This window comes from Solea solea, chromosome 1 (assembly GCF_958295425.1).
Source record: "Solea solea chromosome 1, fSolSol10.1, whole genome shotgun sequence".
Lineage (NCBI taxonomy): Eukaryota > Metazoa > Chordata > Actinopteri > Pleuronectiformes > Soleidae > Solea > Solea solea.
In genome coordinates this window covers 12,429,900-12,449,102 of record NC_081134.1, presented here as the reverse complement: position 1 = coordinate 12,449,102, position 19,203 = coordinate 12,429,900, and the positions used below count along the sequence as shown (strand labels likewise).

At 42.3% G+C, this 19,203-nt stretch overlaps 1 protein-coding gene across 1 annotated transcript; it reads left to right on the top strand.

Annotated features, from left to right (window-relative positions):
* The first annotated feature begins 9,614 nt into the window (after positions 1-9,614).
* Positions 9,615-17,723, top strand: LOC131468137 (angiomotin-like 2a). Its single transcript, XM_058642074.1, has 11 exons — positions 9,615-9,796; positions 10,578-11,374; positions 11,852-12,017; positions 13,316-13,460; positions 13,584-13,673; positions 14,380-14,675; positions 14,798-14,973; positions 15,078-15,179; positions 15,292-15,488; positions 15,639-15,770; positions 16,297-17,723. The coding sequence occupies exons 2-11, from the start codon at positions 10,653-10,655 to the stop codon at positions 16,380-16,382; spliced, it is 2,112 nt and encodes a 703-aa protein (XP_058498057.1). The 5' UTR covers positions 9,615-9,796; positions 10,578-10,652; the 3' UTR covers positions 16,383-17,723.
* The last annotated feature ends 1,480 nt before the right edge of the window (positions 17,724-19,203 follow it).

Here is a 19,203-nt window from a genome sequence, read left to right as displayed (position 1 = left end):
ATCAGCTTGCACAGTAGCTCTCATAAACAGACGGAGACCAAATCAGAGCTAAAAAAAGAGACTAGAAATGGGACAATCACTTGCTGGCCACTTTATTAGGTACAAAGGACACCTGCGTGCATCTGTTTCAAGGCTCGATGTGCTGTGTGTTCAGAGACGGTTTCCTGCAAACCATAGATGTAACACGTTGTTATTTTGTTGTTGGTGCAAGTTGCACGTTATCGTCAGCAAACAATTGGATTTTTCCTGGCCAGAGAGCTGCAGCGAACTGGATATTTTCTGTTTTTGGATCGTTCTCTGTAAAGTAAACCCTAGAGATGCTTGTGTGTGAAAATAGCAGTTTCTAAAATACTCATCCCAGCCTGTCTGGCACTAACAACCATGCCACTTGAAAGTGATTTAAAACACCTTTTACCCCATGATGCTGGGTATGAAATTCAGCAGGTTGTCTCGACCAGGCTGTTTACATACACGCCTTAAAGAGTTGCTGCTATGTGATTGGCTGATTAAATATTTGGTGGCTTGTGCGTGTACACTCATCACACGTCCAGCCACCTTGCTTTTTAATGGCTGTGTACACTGGCAAATATTTACACATTTTTACATTCACAGCTTATTCTAATGCTCCAAGTGACCTTGTACAGTTTGAGAGGAACAGCAACTTCCTTATATAATTTTGCTGACTATACCGTATATCTGATTTCACATCAGAGTGGTACGAACGATGTTCAAAACTCCCTTTGTGAAATTGTGTTGTGTGGTGCATTTATAACACCGATAATGTCAGGGTTTATCCTTCACACTGCCTGAAATTTGTTCTGGTTAATGTAACTGTGAGAACTCTGCTGGGCATTTCAAAAATGACAGCAGATATGAGGCCAAACAAAGTCTTTTATGAAAGATAAACAGTTGTTACAGCTAATAGCTTTTATTTTTGGTTCAACTGTCTTTGTAGATTCTCATTCATCAAGGTCAACGTTATCCAAAACACATGGAGTCGTAAGAAACTGTTCTGAAGAAAGCAAGTCTCTTGGATGAGAGCTGAAACATCTTCAAGAGAAAAATCAAGTCCAGTTAATGTATCTCGACATTTTCACCACATCAGAACAGAGATTAAAGATTTATTTTGGGTCGAGAGGATTTGTTTGGTCAAGTGATTACGCAGATCAGTGGCAGGCACTGGGGAAAGGGTGATAACCGAGAGATATGTAATGATATTGTCCCGTCAACATTGATTCGGCCCATTTTCCAGGAATACGAACTGTACAGGGCGGACACATCTGATCCACAGCTTTATTTTTCAGGGTCAGTGGACAAAGTGTCTTTTCATCAACTTTGCGATGTGATTCAAATGAAGTGATTGAAATAGTTCCCCTCAGTTTGTATAATTGTCCATTCGAATTTTCCCCGAAATAGAGTAAATAGTCCCGTCCTCAAAAATAGACAGTCTGTGTAAAATAAGACAATGACCTGCTTCTCCTCCACACAATACCGCCTTTGTGTGTGTGTCAGTGCAGGCCTTGAGTTGCAACCATTAGCATATTTTACAGCTGAATCATCAGCAGTTACTGGTAGTAACACCAAAGTTGGAAATCATCTCTAAGATAATGGAATGTTTTGCTTGTGACATTTTTAGAAATCGTTCGATTTGCACAATGGACATATCGCAAGCCAAGCAGGAAAACATGCTGCCAAACGAGGCGGTTTGAAAAAATAAAACCCTTCTTTTATTGAAGGTGTCATACCCACTTCTCAAATATCTGATGTACAAAATAATACGAACAAATAACTATGCCCCACATACACATATCAAATCAAGGCACTTCTGGTTCATTTCATATCCAGTGAATTGACAGATCTTGCTCAGTGTGAAATAGGTTGCAACAATATAAATGATATTATAACACAATATAAGTGGCTGAAGAGAGGCTTCTCCTCTCAGACTGCTGCCCTCGTGGCCCTGACCCAGATAAGTGGATGAAGAATGCAAAAAAGCAAAGTAGTTTGGAGGGACAAAGTCAGTATTTGTGTCACCATTGCTGGATTAACTGTTTGTTATTACGTTCTTTACCATTGACATACATTTGAAAGTTACAATTTCACATCTATCAGAACTGACCAGGGTTGAACAAATCCCAGACTGCATTGCGATACGTGGTGTTTGTCACGTCTCACCGGCTCTCTCCTGTCCCTCTGTTGACACACTCATCGGTGGCTCATGAAGTCACTTGTTGTAAAAATTCTAGTGAGCAAATAAAAGAAATTGCCTAAATACGGAGGACTCTGACACCAGGGGCTTTCAAGACAGGTTGGAGGCAGACGGGAGTGTAAACCTGTTTGTCCTGTGTGTACGGAGCTGCTGTGGTCATGGTTAAAGAAGGTAATGTGATATGACTCTATATGAAGTGCAACACCGGGACAAGAAGAAGGATCTAGCTGAATCTGCACAAAACGAAAAGAGATGAAAAAGGCCTGGTGTCATAACAGACTACTGTATGACTATTTTCACACCCTCTCCAGCTTTACTACATCCATCACCTAACTTTACCTGCATGTTCACCCGGTCCCCTGACCTCCACACTCTCCACTCACCAGCACAGCCCACACTCACCTCATTGCATCTGAAGCATGGAAAGTCCCTGGTACATTTTCAGAGCTGTTGAGCTTGTGCACAGACACAGAACCTCCTCCCTCTCTCTTTCTTTCCATGGTGCCGTTGGCCAGAGCCAGCCATCAGATCACATGCTATGTGCAGCCTCAGCAGCAGACGAGTGCAGCTATTTGCTGGGGGCACTCATGCTGGGGCCCAAATGACTGGCATTCTGGTGACCTCCCAGGATGCCAGTGGGCTGCTGGGGTGGAAGACTGTTTTAGGACAGGGTGACACGGCTTGTTGCTGTGTCATTCATCTTGGAGAGGCATGTTGTCTGCGGGGCAGAACATTGCAAAAACGTTTTCACACCTCTTAAGGGCTGCTTGGATCGGTATCTATAAAGAGCCCCGTGAGCTAGACCTCAGAGTGAGAATGTTCAGTTTGCTTCAGGTTCTTCTTGAAGATGGTGAGAAAGGCATGTGATACAAAATACCAGTTTTTCTACTCCAAGTAGAGTAATTGTAGCGTATTAGTTTTCAGGCCCGCTAAAGAAGTAAAATGTTAGTCACGGTGCTGAGCGTCCACACATCATTTAGCAGATTGTGGCTGGTAGTTTATGTTGTACAACTTTAGGACTTGTTTTCTGCCCTGACACATGACGTGTCGCTCAACTTAAGAGAAGTTACGCGTGTGGAAGAGAAAAAAAACTGTAAGAGGAACAGTGACACTCAGCTATTTGCCCTCAGCACTGTATGAGTAATATGTCTGAGAGCACAGGCCAAGTATTCAGTGTTGTGAGACAAGAGGAAACAGCAAAGTTGCCATAGCGACATCAACATGTTAATCTCATGTGTGGAAGAGTAATTGTTTTATTGCCAAACACACAGAATTCCTGTTAATCTAATGCTATTACTCATTACTTGTTCACACCGCTGGAGAGATCCAAATGGCAGTTGGTAGTGACATGAACTTCCATTTTGAATCCTCAAAATTGGCACTGAAGCCAGCGTCATGTTGAGGCTTTGCAATCGGAAGTTTTTAGACATCACCTGCAACCAGGCACCAGCGGGAGGATAGCAGCTGTCAGTCACACCTGTGTGAACTTGTATCTATTTTCCTCTAAATGAGAACCAAATATTACAAAATTGACATACTCTATTTTTAGAAGAAATAAAACTGGTGATTTAGACCATTACCTCTTCAGGACGCTGTTCAAAGACATTGTAAAACACATGAGAAATGTGCTTGTTTTGTTTTTGCAACCAGTACGGTCTCTGCTTGATTGCTATTCATTAATTTATTCATTTATTCATTCATTCATTCAGTCATCGTCTTCCGCTTTATCCTCCACATGAGGGTCGCTGGGCCACTGGAGCTAATCCCCGCTAACACAGAGAGACAAACGACCATTCACTCTCACATTCACACCTACACTCATTTTAGAGTGTCCATTTAACCTCTGCATGTTTTGGACAGTGGGAGGGAATCGGAGTACCCAGAGAAAACCCACATACACACGGGGTGAACATGCAAACTCCATGCACCAGACAGCGTCACATTCCCGGGTCTTTTTGCTGCAAGGCAACAGTCCTAGCCATGATTCTGCTGTGCGGCACCAGTGGCTAATCAATAAGCCCTTATATTCAAGTTGTCCTTAAATGGCAAACAGAAGACTATATGTTCACTTTTTATATACGTTCTATGGCTAGATCACTAATCGACAGTCTTTATTTTGATCATCTAAGAGGAAATGTGACACAGGACAGGTTGAAAAAATCCCGGCTGTATCTGTCATGCTCTAATTAACTTGCTTACACCTCCCTTTGTAGGGCGCGTGACTTTTAATTGCTATTGACAAAAGTATGTTGTATTGTTGAACGTAGAGCTGGTTCTAAAGCTGTCAACACACGGTCAATAATGACAATGATAGTAACGTAGTTTTCAGCGAAAGGGACAACGTCGCCGCTTTTATTTTTTAAATTAAACTTTTCACTTATAAACAGTGGCGACACCAACGTCCACACAGCAGAGTCAACTTAAATTAATAGTTTGACATGAACTATTTAAAATAATTGAAAAGTTACTTTTTATGTTAATAATGATATCAATTTCTTAGGCAGGTATGAATACACGGTTTAGTTCTCTCCTGTCTCCATTCTTAAAAACAAAGCAAACTGTCTTTAGTTTCTGTATGTAATGTATAGACATGACTGTGATCATTGTCAGAATGAGAATAAACACTTTCCCTTCCCATCAATCACTTTCCGAAGACAGCGCAACAAAACCCAGTTTCACAGCTACATCTGCGTTCCACATCTGTTTTGTTATCATTGCACACTCGACATATTCATCCCCTTGTGACTCACGTCTGTTTGCCACGAACATTCGGAAATTCCCTTGAGTTCAGCTCGCGCTTGCTGCTACATGCAGATGAGATGTTTCCACTCACTTCACTTCAAACAAAACGACAGGTACCCTTTTTACTCTTTATGATTTTACTGTGAACAGGTGTCAGGGAGGAATTAAGTTAGCACTTGCTTGCCTCAACAAAAATCACAAGTTAAATTGTTGTGAAATGTGAATACATGGGAAGCTTGTCGTGAGTGTTTCCCTGAGAACAGGACACCACTTGAGACAGCACACCTTGTCCTCTTCTATTGTGTATTGTGTGAACGAGGAAGCCATTCCTGGATGTGAGAGCCAAGGAGAGGAATCTATCTCACTCCTTCCAACACTATCAGTTACATTCCTCACCAATCCTGCCGTATCACATGACCCTGTCTCCCATTCTGTCTCATTCTTTTCCCACATAGTCCAGCACGCTTCCTGTCGCATCAAATCCCTTTATCTCAGAGTCGAGATGGATGTGACCGCTGAAGTTATCTCGGGAGACAAACTTGCACAAGGAAATGAAAACAGATAGGAAAAAGAACGCCAGATATGTTGTTTTGTCTTCAGTTTAACAAGACATCACACACTTCTAAACTATGAAATATGATGGGGTCTGATTTATGAGCCACAACCACTAATGTTTCACAAAGTCAAAAATAGATCTTGATAATGTCTGTTAAGTAGCTGTCAGAGGATTCAGGTGATTTATTGCTTTCTAAATCCATATCATGATGTAGCGATACAAGTGTTGCCATGGAGTGACAGAAAATAAAAAGATCACCGTTATATTATTTTAAATATATCCGCTTTAAACTGCTGCTCATCGAGCACAGGGATCTATTTAGGGCCGCGTTACTAGCTTCCTGTGCGCTGACATTGCTCGTCTTTGGTCATTTTGCAATCTCTATGCCATGTTTGAATCCAGCAACTCTCCTCTTCACCACGCTCTTAGAATGGACACCGTCCTCCTGCCAAAATGTCCCTTGTAGACCGCCTCATGCAACATTACGCATGTGCAAACTGCCATAAAACACTCAAAGAAGATGGAGAAAAAAGAAGACATCAGTCACTGAGACCAAAGTAATGGTTGACTGCCCTGAAGCTGATGGTGTATTGTAGTATTCAGTAACCTGAAACAGGCTTTCAACTTTGTCCATATTGTTAAAAAGCACGTGAATGTAATGAGAACTGTATAATTCAACACAGGCCGTGAACTTGCAGTCACCCCGTGAATATGTTCTACCTCTGTTTAAGTTTCCTTTAATGGTAATTTGTTAACTAATATTTGTGTAAGTGGAACTTAACTGGAATTACTGCAACCAGGATATTTATATTGAGAGTGAGGGTACTTTTGTGTATCATGGTCTACAGTTTAAAATCATTCAAAGTTGTATAAAATTAAATGATCCATTCACAGAAATGGTAGTTCACCCCACACACACACACACACACATTGTCTGCCTCCATCCCTTTGACAAGGACATTTTTACATCAATGTTAACATACTGCTCAGATGAGTAAATTTAGAGTCAGACTGTTTCCAATTGTGTAACTGGTAGTTTGCGTACTCTCACTGTTGCCTCATTTGTGCTCATGTTTCCGCCAAAACCTCAAAAGCAATATGAATTTTTACTGTGTTGTCCTCAAGTATTCCTCGCTGCCACTCTTAGTAAGTCTTTTTTTTTTCCTGCTTTGGGGTTTCAGCACCTACAGACAGTCTCTGTGGAATTTTTGTGGCACACCATTTTCAGATGTTCATCTCCCGTAATGACTCTTTGGAAGCATCCATAATTTTCAAAGGGTCAGCCTCGCATTCCTCTGGAAGTTCACAGGAAGTGTGATACAATAGAGGACAAAATGGCTCGAGGCGTTGTCCACCGACACACACACACACACACACACACACATGCTGACACACATACAGAGAGGGAGTATAGAGGAAGTTGTAAGGTGGTGTTAAATGACATGGACATACTTTTAAAAAGGTGGAGGCTGTGCTGCTTCACAGTGTGAAGGTGGGTGGGAGGGGATGCAAACATGTTCCACTTAGTGTCCTCCGTGTGGGTGCCGCCCACAGAGACGCAGTGTCTGCATGCATTTTAAAAAGACACAGTTTAAGAATACACAGCATGTGAAACATGACGAGAATGTGTGCGTGCGTGTGTTTAATTAAGGAGGGTGAACGAGCCAGACACATGATGTGACCATCAATACCATCTCATCAGGCCTATAGATTGTTGGGTCTAATGAGAAAATCAGTTTAGACGCTAGAGGCCACATACTGTAAAGCGATCAATTCATGTGACCCGTCATGTTCCGGCTGCATTTGTTTATTGATTCTGTTGGAGTTTGATGTATTTGTTGTACTCTTTTTGTTTTGGAGGGAAACTTTGGATTAACCCTTAATGTTGGACACATGTTTTGTGTTTTTGGCTTTTCATTTTCTAGAATATTTTATGTGTTCTCAATTTTTGTTAACACTCAGACTAACACCATTGAAACCCGTTTAAATCACTATTTTTGACGCATCATGAAAAAAACTTGACAAAAACAAAAACTTGGCAATTTCATACTTCACTGTTTATGAGCACACTTGTGAGTTTTAATGTGAGTATTTTATTAAATATGAAAAATTATAATCATAATTGTTCACATAAACCAGGCTGCAACAATCAAAGTTTTTTTTAGACCATAAAATGTACGTATGGAAAGGACTGATGTTAGTTTAAAACATAATAAAATAAAAACTATACCATTTTTATCGCTTAATTTTTTAGGAGCACATTTTGGTACTCTAGGTGTGTTAACTTAATTTTTTTGAAGGCGCATCTGGACCATATCTGAAACACCTCCATGTCTGAGGTCCTCAGTATAGCAGTGGTTTGGTCTGAGTGAGATTTGATTTCTCTCCTGGAGAATTTATATTTCAAGGAAACAAAGCTGGATGTTTAGTTGAGGTGTGGGTGTACATATATGTGTATATATATTTATATGTATATATATACATATATATATATATACATATACATATATATAAAGGGTTTATCTTCATCTGTCTATGTGGTGATTCTGAGTCTAACCTCATCTCAGGAGGAGGACATGCCCTGCATGTTTGAGATTTGCACTTGTATATCAGTAGGAGGGCATGCCCATGTGTGGCATTCTCCAGGCACTGGTCTGCACCATGTAGTGTGATGATGGGTACAAAGAGCCACTGTGTTTGCAGTAATGGGACAAGCACAGACCTCAGATTCCAGGGGACAGCTGCCACATGCACCACAGAGAAGGACACACACACACACACACACACAGACACAGACAGAGAGCGAACAACTTAGACAGGTTGTATTTACCCATTCTGACCTGAGGTGAATGCCAGGGGGCTGGATTTGTAAATACTGAGAGCAGAGCTCTTCTTTCTCCGACTCTAACGAGAACATACAGCTTGTCAGATTAATTTATAACTATATTACATGGACTCAGTGGTCCTGAGGTCCACTCAATCTGTGTAAGAGTTATAGATTATTCTTTTTTTTGTTTATTTTGGTACTGTACATTACTTTTTACTCCACTACTTCAGTTTATTATCAACTCTTTTTATTGCTTTTTGTCACATTGAACAGCTGCATACTATGGTACCAATGATAAGAATTCTTGTCTTATCAGCAACAACAAAAGACAGATAATCATAAGTGTATATGTGAATATTGCCATAAAAAACAACACAAAATACAGTACAGATAGATAAATACAGGTTATACATAAATTGAAATTCAGTAGTACAAAATTCACACATATGTACTTATATGTTATTTATATTTCTAGCAACTTTTATTCCACTACATTTCCTCTAACTATCTTTACTCGTTACTACCAAATCAAATCAGAAGAAGAAGAAGAGTTGGTCATGGTCTGTATTTATATAAATCTTACTCCTCACTTTTTTAACACTTTTACTTTTACTTCTAAAACGTCCATTTTATAGGAAACAAATGACTTTTGATACATTAAATGACTTTTACTTTAAGACTTTCACTTAAGTAACATTATAAAAAAAAGATTATTTTACTCAAGTATCCCTTTAATAACACTGTTTAAATATGGAAGATATACTGGACAGATTACACATATTTCACTCTTTATGCAAGAAAGTGTGGGCTTGACAAAAAAACCAGGTCAAACTCTAAAGACGATGGTGTACAACTTGCATTTTTAAAGTTAAATGCATCATGATGTGATCAATCGAGTAATGTAGCATCGTTCGTTTCACGTAAATAACACGGGGGAAATAGCAGCAGGAGATGGAGGAGGCAGAATGAGAAAATCTGTCGCATTGTCTCTGCACATGAACGCATTTATTCCAAAACAAACGCTATTCCCTCACATACTACACTTCTCTTTACCTCCTTATTGGTAATGATCGGGCGCACAGCAGCCCTCCCTCCCTCCCTCTCTCCCTCTTTCTTTCCCTCCCGTGTGGTTTTACGCTTTTGATCCCCGAGGGACCTCGCGTTTTACATTCCTGGCATTCCGACCTCAGTCCCTCCTCGGTTACTTATTATCGCCGCCTGCGCTCTCGCTCTCTCTCTCTCTCTCTCTCTCTCCCTCCCTCCCTCCCTCCCTCGCTCTCTCTCCACAATCATTTCACAGCAACAGAGGAAGCAGCAGCGCGGCGTGTTCCGTCCGTGGATGAGGACGATGAGACTCGTTTGAAAACAGAACAAAAGTGGATTTTACTGTGAATATACTTACTGGGTTTTCCACACATCGAGATCGAGAGAAAAGTTGATGTTATGATGAGAGCGTGAGCTGGTAAGACAAGCGACTTTTCCTTGTTTTTCTTTTCTTTTACACACCGAGCTCTCAACACAAACACATCACAACCAATAGCATTTAAACTTTAGACAATGTGTTTGTTAGAATAAAGATGAAGTTATTGTACGGTGCGGTTTTTGTACGCGTTTGCTCCCCCGTGAGACTGGAATTTTTGGCGCATGCATTTTTGTGTGTGTGCCTGCTGTGGAGGATGTGTCCACATCAATGTGTTGTCGCTGTTTTGTACGACACACTCAGTGCTTCACTATGATGTGATGAACCTTGACTTTTCCATATGTTACTATTGTTGACACTAGTATCTAGTATCTGATTCTGATCTGCATCTAATTTGACTTAAAAGGAAAAGTGTTTGTATGGTTTTAGAGTCTAATGTCGAGGTGTTCATTCTTCATAGGCTTTCCTCTGTGTGGGGTTTTATTATGAGCCTCATGTGTTATACTCTTAGTCATGTATTTAACTACACTGTGCATTAGATTTGTTGTTTTAGCACTGCTATGATGACCACAGTCCAGAAAATACATCTTTGCAGTTTTAAAAAACAACAACAACAACACAATCTTCAGAAAGAAAGAACAAAACAGTTTCTACAGGTTAAAATCTCAAGTATTTAGTGAGAACTACCCTTACACTTGATCAGTAGCATGACCTGGCTCTCTGTATTCAAGACGTGCTTGAACATACATACTTACACATGTTGTCAACAAAGCTGGTGGGGCCCTCAAGACTGATTCAACTCTATTTTCTCATCCTGTTTCAGGTTCACAGCTGATTAATTTTAACGCTTCGGAAAGTGCTCAGCAGATCTAAAGAGAGTGTAATAACACAAAACAACATGGCGTCCACCGAAGAGCCGTCTGGCACGGTCCTGCACCGACTCATCCAGGAGCAGCTACGCTACGGAAACCCCACGGACACCCGTACCTTGTTAGCCATCCAGCAGCAGGCTCTGCGTGGAGGCAGTGGGAGCAACAGTGGACCCAGCAGTGGAGGAGACATGGGCAGGAGTCCACGATCCTCTCTGGAGAGTCTCAACCAGGAGGACCCTATGTTCCCCCAGCTCTCTGCGAGGCAGGAGCCTCAGGGCCAGGAGCACCAGGGAGACTACCACCACTCAGAAAGTGGTTATCAGCTCTACCAGCTGCACGGAGAGGAGCTGCCAACCTATGAGGAGGCCAAAGCACAATCTCAGTATCTTGCCTCTCACTGGACCTCCACGGGCCCAATCAGGCAACTCCATGAAGGGAAGCTCCTTCATGAGGGGGTCTTCCACGAGGAGGCAGATATGGTGGAGCCCAAGTGCAGCCATGTGCGGTCGCTCAGTGAGCATCGTATGCAGATATCTCTGGAGAGGAACGATGCAGCCTTTAAAGCAGAGGCACTAAACAGCACCTCGCACAGTTACCCCGAGCTGCCTTACTACAGCCCACCAACCCACCAGAGCACAGGGCTGAGTTTGGACAAACATAGCCCCCCTCCAGAGTACTCAGTCCCTGTTCAGGGTCAAGGATTTATCCCCCACCAGATCCAGGAGCCAGTGCAGGCACAGCAGCACAGGTACACAGAGGACATATTTACTTGCATTACGTCATACAATATGCTGTTGTGTTTTTGTACTAGAGACTGCATCATAATTATCTCCCACAGCGCGTCATCGTGGTTCACATGCTTTAACACATCAGTGTGAGTCACACCGTACCTTGTGTAGCAATTTCCTTCTTGAAATACTTAACAGGAGAACGAGTCCAGCCCTGTAGGTGTCTGTAATGCTTGGCATACTATCGCTGGATAGTTTCACATGCTTGTGTTACCTTGGATTCTTCTATAAAAGTATGTTCCTCATATAGACGTTAACATTCTTTAGAGTCACTGGAGTCAGTATGTCTGCCTGGCAATAGACAGGAATAGAGAGATATTTTAGATGCCTTGCTCCAGCTCGGTGCTGCAAAAATATTTTCCCTTGAGCAAGTTCAGCTAATTCACATAATATATATATGAGCCTGCTTTTAACTTAATAATGTTCCTCTCATATAGGTATGTACAGTCAGGTCAGCCGGCTGAAGTCTCCTGCTACACGTTCTCCAGCCTGCCACCTGCTGGTTTGGAGGAGCCCAACCAGGTGGAACTGCTGCTGATGGAGAATGAGAGGTTGAGGCAAGAGCTGGAGGCACACAAGGAGAAAAGTGGCCGTATTGAGAAGGTAAAATATTATTTCAACACAGCTGACAAATCTATCAGGAAGAATACTCAAAAAAAACAACAAATATTTCTGCCAAATGTGGGGCTGAAAGATACCAATGTCAGCTTAAAAATGTCAAAAACTGAATTGAGATGGAAAGTTATTGAATTGCCAAATAGTCCGACACATCCTCCATCACAGCCACCTGTCCCTGAAACACAACCCCAGTGGACAGCTGTCTCACTGACATCCAACTCCAGGCACACTCCCTCATCTGTACTGACCAGATGAGCTCAGCAGCTGCTACCTTAGTACCACAGGGGCACAAACAAGAGGTCACCGCCTGCTACTGTGTTTACACACTCCTTTCATTGTGTCGCTGACCTAGTGGAGGCCAGAGAGAGTGCGTGCGTGCATGTGTACTTTAGTTCCAGGGAGGCCATAGATTTTCTAGAGCTTGCCCTGCAGTTGTTGATGGGGTTTTGAATGGTGCACAGCTGAAGGGGGGGGGGGGGGGGGGTGTTGAGGGTCCGTGGCAGGTGAAGAACTGTTGCGTAAAAAAGTGAAAGTTCTCTTTTGTTTTCCCGCCCACCACCACCCCAGTTATGTCCAGCCAAACAGGCCCTAAACAGTTCTTCTTGTTCAACATGGTGGAAATGGTTTTAGAGACATCGGACGCCAGAGTTAAAAAAAAAAAAAAAAGAAAAGAAATCCACTCCGCTCTGTGCTGAGTTATGTCACATGGCCATTGCCTTGTCTCAGCCTAAAGGAATGATAATTGCTGGGGTTGGAAAGTTTTCTCCGTCAGGCCGCAGCCCAGAGTAAACATGCCTGTGTGACTGCTGTAATGGTGGGTGTCTCTTTGCCATTTCCACAACCCAGGCACAGGCATGCACACCTTCCCTCTGCTGGCATCCTTCCCGGACTTGTGTGCATGTGCGTGTGTGGTTGTGTGCATTTTAACCTTGATGTGTGTTGTGCGCGCTCTTGTGCGCTCACACACCTGGAACTAGAGCTATCAGCCCTCAGGAATGTAGATATAAATCAGTCTCACAGGGAGTGGTGCATGCTTGAATTCCTTCTCAGTATTATACCACACACACACACACACACTGAACATACTGTATACACACAGTCATGAATGTACCCATATATACTGTATATTTATGTACTGTAACAACATGAATCAACATTCCAGCTCCTCCCTGACATGTGAAGTAGGTTAACCAAAAAAATGTTTTTCTCTACCTACTCTTTTCCTTTACTCATTCCTTTTCCTCTGTCCCTTCTACCCTCCTCCTTTCTCTTTCTGATCTCAGCTGGAGCAGGAGATCCAGCGAATTTCCGAGGCCTATGAGACACTGATGCAGGGCAGCAGTAAGAGAGAGAACCTCGAGCAGACACTGAGGAGGCGGCTTGTGTCTGAGATCAGGAGGCTGCAGGATTTCAACAGAGACCTCAGAGGTATAGCCACAAAATCCTCACAGTAAATCCCTATATAGTCTTTATAACAATAGAGTATGATACTAATAATACAACCATGTAATACCACGTTCCAACATGCACATTGTTTTGTTGCTTTTTCAGAAAACCTGGAAAATGCCAGGACGCATGTTGCAAAAGAAGTTCAAGCAGCCGACCATAATCAGCACATCATGGCCAAACTCCTTGAACAGAGTAAGTTTATCAGTGAAGATGGCTAGATTTCCATTCCAATGCCGTTTCATCCTCCTTTATAGTCAACATGCGTGATTGAACTGGATTGTGACATAGTAGGGTGCCCTTTTTGAAGCTTAAGTCTTCCTTTGTGTAGGAATTCCACTTGCATAACCTCAGCTTATTTGGTAAGAAAGGCTTTATAATAGGGAATTTGATCCACACATTCTCTCCCTTCTTTCTCTCTTGCTCTTTATCTGTCTCTCTCACACACACACACACCTCTACAAAGGGATGTGAACTGGCTCTAAATCACAGAGCAGCAGTGGAAGTGGTAGAAATAAGGTCCCCCCCCCCCCCCCCCCCCCACCTGTTGTTAGTTTGATTTATGCTGCCTGTTGAAGAACTGGACTCAAGCAGAGTGATGGTGTTTGTACGGCCTTGATGAGGAATGCTCTGCTATGTGGGTCAAAGGGATAGGGCGGCTTTTTCCCCCTTCCTCTGCTCAGCATTCCTCAAGTGTTTCGCTAAATGAAGAACACTGGCCACCATGTAGCTACTCTGTTACTTATTACTGGCGTTAGACTCAGGAGGGACAATTTGTAAAGTGCTTTTGTCATTATTGCTTTTGCACGGCCTGCAGCATCTGTAAGCTCCGGTCTTAAATTTGATGCAGCAATGAATCAAACCTGAAATTAACCTGGCCGTCTTTATTTTGCTGTGTCAGATGAGGAGCAGAACTTCGAGCGGGAGCGCGCAGAGCGAGAGCTGCAGCGCTTGCGAACCACGGCGGAGGAGCAGAGCCTCAGGGCCAAGCGACTTGAGGAGGCCTTGGAGGCGGCTCGAGGACGAGGCCGTCAGCTTGAGGAGGAGTTGAGGAGGAAGAGAGCATATGTGGAGAAGGTGGAGAGGCTTCAGAGTGCTTTGGCTCAGCTACAGTCCACCTGTGAGAAGAGGGAGAGTCTTGAGATGAAGCTGAGGACACGACTTGAGCAGGAGCTGAAGAGTCTGAGGGCGCAACAGGTATGCTCACAAAGCCACCAAACTCTCAACCTTATTTAGTGTTTTGTCTTATGGCATGAACTGTAAAACAGGAGTTTCACTTACCCTGACCAATGTCTGTTTCACTTCACTTTCCACCTCAGAGGCAAACCCAGCCACCAGGAGTGACCATGAGCTCCCTCCAAGAGCGTCTGCGTGAGCGGGAGGAGCGAATCCTAGCACTTGAGGCCGACATGGTGCGCTGGGAGCAGAAGTACTTGGAGGAAAGCACCATGAGGCAGTTTGCCATGGAGGTGGCTGCCACTGCTGCTGCGCAGAGGTAGGAAGTTGGGCCTTGATTTTTGCTAGGACATTGCATATATACCTGTACTTATGCTTCTTCATATGACTTGAAGCTCAATTCCATTTTGTTACCTTTTGCAGAGACACCACCATCATTAACCACTCCCCCTGCCACTCCTCTAACAACAGTTTCAACGAAGACCTGCCAGTTGCTGACTACAGGAATCAAGAGATGGAGAACAGGTACCTACTGCTGATTGAACTCTCTCCTTATCCTTACATATCATTACAGAATCAAGATTTGTGTCACGATGAGCTCCTCCGATTTATGGTTTGTTTTTCTGTTTCGCTTCAGGATCCGTGCTCTTTACGCTCAGATCTTAGAAAAGGACGCAGTGATCAAGATCCTCAACCAGCGGTTGCATCAGGACCAGGGGCGGAAGGATGAGCAGAATCCCCGAACAAGTCACCTGAACATAGCGGGGGCACCTCTCCGACCGGCCTCTTCCACTCCCTCCATCTGCACCTTCAAGAGTAACACAAAGACTAGAGGTGAGGAGAATAGCAATAGCATCCGATCCTTTTGATCTAGTTCAAATATCTACACTGCTGTGCATTCAATGGAGGATTTTCTGTGAATGTCCTCGTAATGAATGAGAGGTAAAACAAGACACTGACATTTCTTACGATGTTGTCTTTTAGGTAAGAGTCTTTCCGATGATCAGACTTTGCCAAACCGTCAGTTCTCTGCTCAATCCGAACCTGGAACATTAGAGCGGCACACGGAGGGAACCAACCCCAAAGAGGCCACCGGCACAACTAAGCTCCACAGTGGTGAGTGTTCTTGTCAAATATGCATGAGTGTTACTGTATAGTGAAAGTACTGCTTTCACTATAAAACCAGAATGATCAATTATTTAGACACATGCACCACTGAGGATCAGTAAACCTGCATGTGCACACACACACACACACACACACCCACACACACACACACACACACACACACACACACACACACTGCAATTAGACTAATTAGACTGTTCGCCCGCATGAGAGGAGCTTTGGACCTCAACTTCATGCATGTCCACATTGATTAACCATGCCACCGCTTTACCAGCCAATCAGCTACCATGAGTGCAGGTCATGGTTCATAATGCGGGCCTTGTGGAATGTGCATGGTTAGAAAATAATGTGGATCTGTTGACTGAGCACATTCACCAGAGCGGTCTGTTTGACTGTGGAAAATCTCTGTTAACCTTTACTTGCTGATAGCTGAGCTGTATCTGGGATATTTTTTTTTTTCCACTGTTTTAAAACATCTCTCTGATTGTTTATTGTCTTTTCTTCCCCCCCCCAGACAAGGCAGCTCCTAAGAAGTTGCTATTAGACCCTTTCAGAGGCCTGGAAGAGCTGGAGTCGGAGGCAGTGGAGATCTTCATTTAAAAAGGACTGAGGAGTGGATTTTAAATGAGGGGTGAAAAGCAATTCTGAGAATCTGTGAAGAGTGTCTTTGCATAGTGAATGGAAGAAAATATTGGATGCAAGAATGTTTGTGGAAAGAGGCCAAAGCACGAAAAAAAGGACTGTTTTCACTTTCAAGAGACAGAGCTGTGCTCCGACACATTTACTCTCACTAAGCTAAGGCAGCTGCAGGCAGTCTGCCCGGGCTGAGGGAGAGAACGATGAATCTTCTGAGGTACTTGGACAGTATTGTGGATTGTAATAGGGCAACATGTTCTCAGAAGGTGTATGCCGGAATATTTATACAAATATATATATTGATATAGATATATTATTGCTGCTCCCCTTGTATATTCCCTCTTTATCTCTCCCCCCCCAAGTCTGGTGAATTAAGAAGCTACCTATTTATCTTATCTGGTTTCAACATTCCCCAGATATTAAGCCTCCTCATGTTCTTCTAGATAAATACTCAATAAAAGATAATCTATGTGACCTGCGGTCCCCCTCCTCTCCAGAAAATGTTAATCTGAAAAAAAAAAAAACCTCATTCCCATCACATGGGTGTTATCTGTTTTTGCAGACTTTCCTTTGCTCAATAATTTAAGCTGATAACTCATGAAACACTGCTGATTTTAAATACGCTCTTGCTGTCCACACTCATTCAGCCCGAGTAGCTGGTTCAACAAAGGCTTTGGAAGGGTGTGAACAATCGAGATACAAAATATATTTGGTATGTTGTTGCCAAACTGACACAGACCTGGTGTTGTTTGTAATATTGGGAGGGTGTAGCGTCATGGTGTTGATTTCATCATCTTTTTTTTAATTTTTATTTTATTGACTTTTTCCTTCTCAGAGTCTGTTTGCATGTGTGATTACAGTATGTGAGTGTGTTTCCTGACGTGGTGATTCTGCTGGTTTGGTCACCACTGTAGGATGAAAGTTGAAAACTGCATCGTGTTGGTTTTGTGTTTGCTGTTAGTTTCAAACTAACACACAGGTTAATTATTATCATTATTATTATTATTATTATTATTATTATTGTTATTATTATTATTAATATTATTTACTGTTATTATATATTTTATACAGATGTCTGTATTGTTGTTTTAGATATTATAGTGCTTTAAGAGAGACGCCAAAGAGTTTATGTTTGTATTGTTTGATGTAAGTTATGTGCGGACAATCATGGTCATGTCAAGCTGTTCCCAACCAACCGAGTGTTGACTTCAAACAGGCATTTCTGTGAACTTCAAACAGTATGAAGGTTTTTACAGTTGAATTCATGCAACATTTCATAAAGCAATAAAATATTCTAATATACCAGGCTCTGGCTCTGGCTTGTGATTCCATTTACAGTGGATTTGACTCTTTACTCTCTTTTGTGTTGTTAAAATCAAAATATAAACAGGGAAGCTGTGGTTTCTCACTGGTAAATGCTGTTGTTTCACGCTGTAACTCAATCTCTTCATTCCTGTCCTCTTGTTACTCCACAGAGAGTGCTCTTCATTAATGAATACCAGAGCAGCATTCTTTTGGGTTCAACTTTCTCGGGTGGCCTGCTCTCTTGTTCTCCGCTTGTCATGAAGAGCATGCTTGACATAGATCACATTCCCATAAGGACACGTAACCCTATACACGACAAAGACAGGTTTCTCCCAGATTAGTCGCTAATGCCCTCTGAAATTCCTTTGTACTGCCATCCACCTTTACTAGCATGGGCTGCATTCCTCAGTGTTTTTATTGACTGTAATTTGACTCACGCCCAGCGGTGTTTATGCACTATTTTAGGAGATTTGGGAGCTCTGTGTGTGATGTGGTGTCTGTCACACACACGCACACAGACAGTGCATGACGCTTGTTATTAATGTGGGACAATGTAAATGACTGGCGAGAATAATGAATGTTATGATGTCATTACTGTCACACGCATGGTCACATGGTTCACCAGTCATCCACTCACTTGCGTGTGTGTCTACAACTTGGCTCTGGCAGAGAAGCTTTTACACATTTGATAAACAGGAAACCGAGGGAATGAATGAGATATAGTGAGACTGCTTGTTGCCAGGAGTAGTTAGGTGATATTAGTAGCTTGGGTTTATTTATTTATGTTAAAAAAATTGTATACACAACAGCTGTGGGAAGTCGATTGCGTTAGTAAACAAATAGTTTGTCTGTGCTTTCTTTTTGGCAGTGTACTGTGCAAAGTTTTGGTTCTCTTAGTTTATTGACACCACAGTTTTCTCGATAAGGCTTTAAGTCATACATTAAATACTCTAGGTTAATCAATTAGTTCAGTTATCAATTATGATAACAGTGGTTGGAACCCAAAGCCAATAACAAACTACTCCTACTCCTAAATTTCTTATACTTAATTAAACCTTGAGCAGGATTTTCTGGTTTGTTTTGATCCAAATTGCCTGTCATCAAGACTTAATTGTGTGCGCGGGGTTAGCTAAGGATGTCTAAGGATGATAAATAATTTTTGATATTTCGGTGTCCTGAAGGCTACTTGGTTTAAAGTCAATCTGGAGTATTTAGAAAAACACAACACAAACTGCCAGATGCCACTTTTCTGTGCCAGGTTTGAGTCAGTTAAAATAGAAAATTTCTATTGCACAACTAAAAAAAGTTTGGTTTGATAAATGGAAGGGGTAAATTTGTTAAAACACCTATGCAAGCCTGGACTTGGCCAGAGAGGATATGAGCTGGTGAGATCATACGGATGCTTTTGACAGAGAAGCTTGTATGGGAAAACACAGAGCACGATCTGGTGGTATGCAACACTATCAATCTTATTTATGAA

Bases quoted from the DNA above. Each gene is read 5' to 3' on its own strand.
- LOC131468137 (XM_058642074.1), top strand. From the start codon at position 10,653: ATGGCGTCCACCGAAGAGCCGTCTGGCACGGTCCTGCACCGACTCATC. The intron at 14,676-14,797 runs GTATGCTCACAA...TTTCCACCTCAG, and splicing joins AGAGTCTGAGGGCGCAACAG to AGGCAAACCCAGCCACCAGG. The intron at 15,489-15,638 runs GTGAGGAGAATA...GTTGTCTTTTAG, and splicing joins GAGTAACACAAAGACTAGAG to GTAAGAGTCTTTCCGATGAT.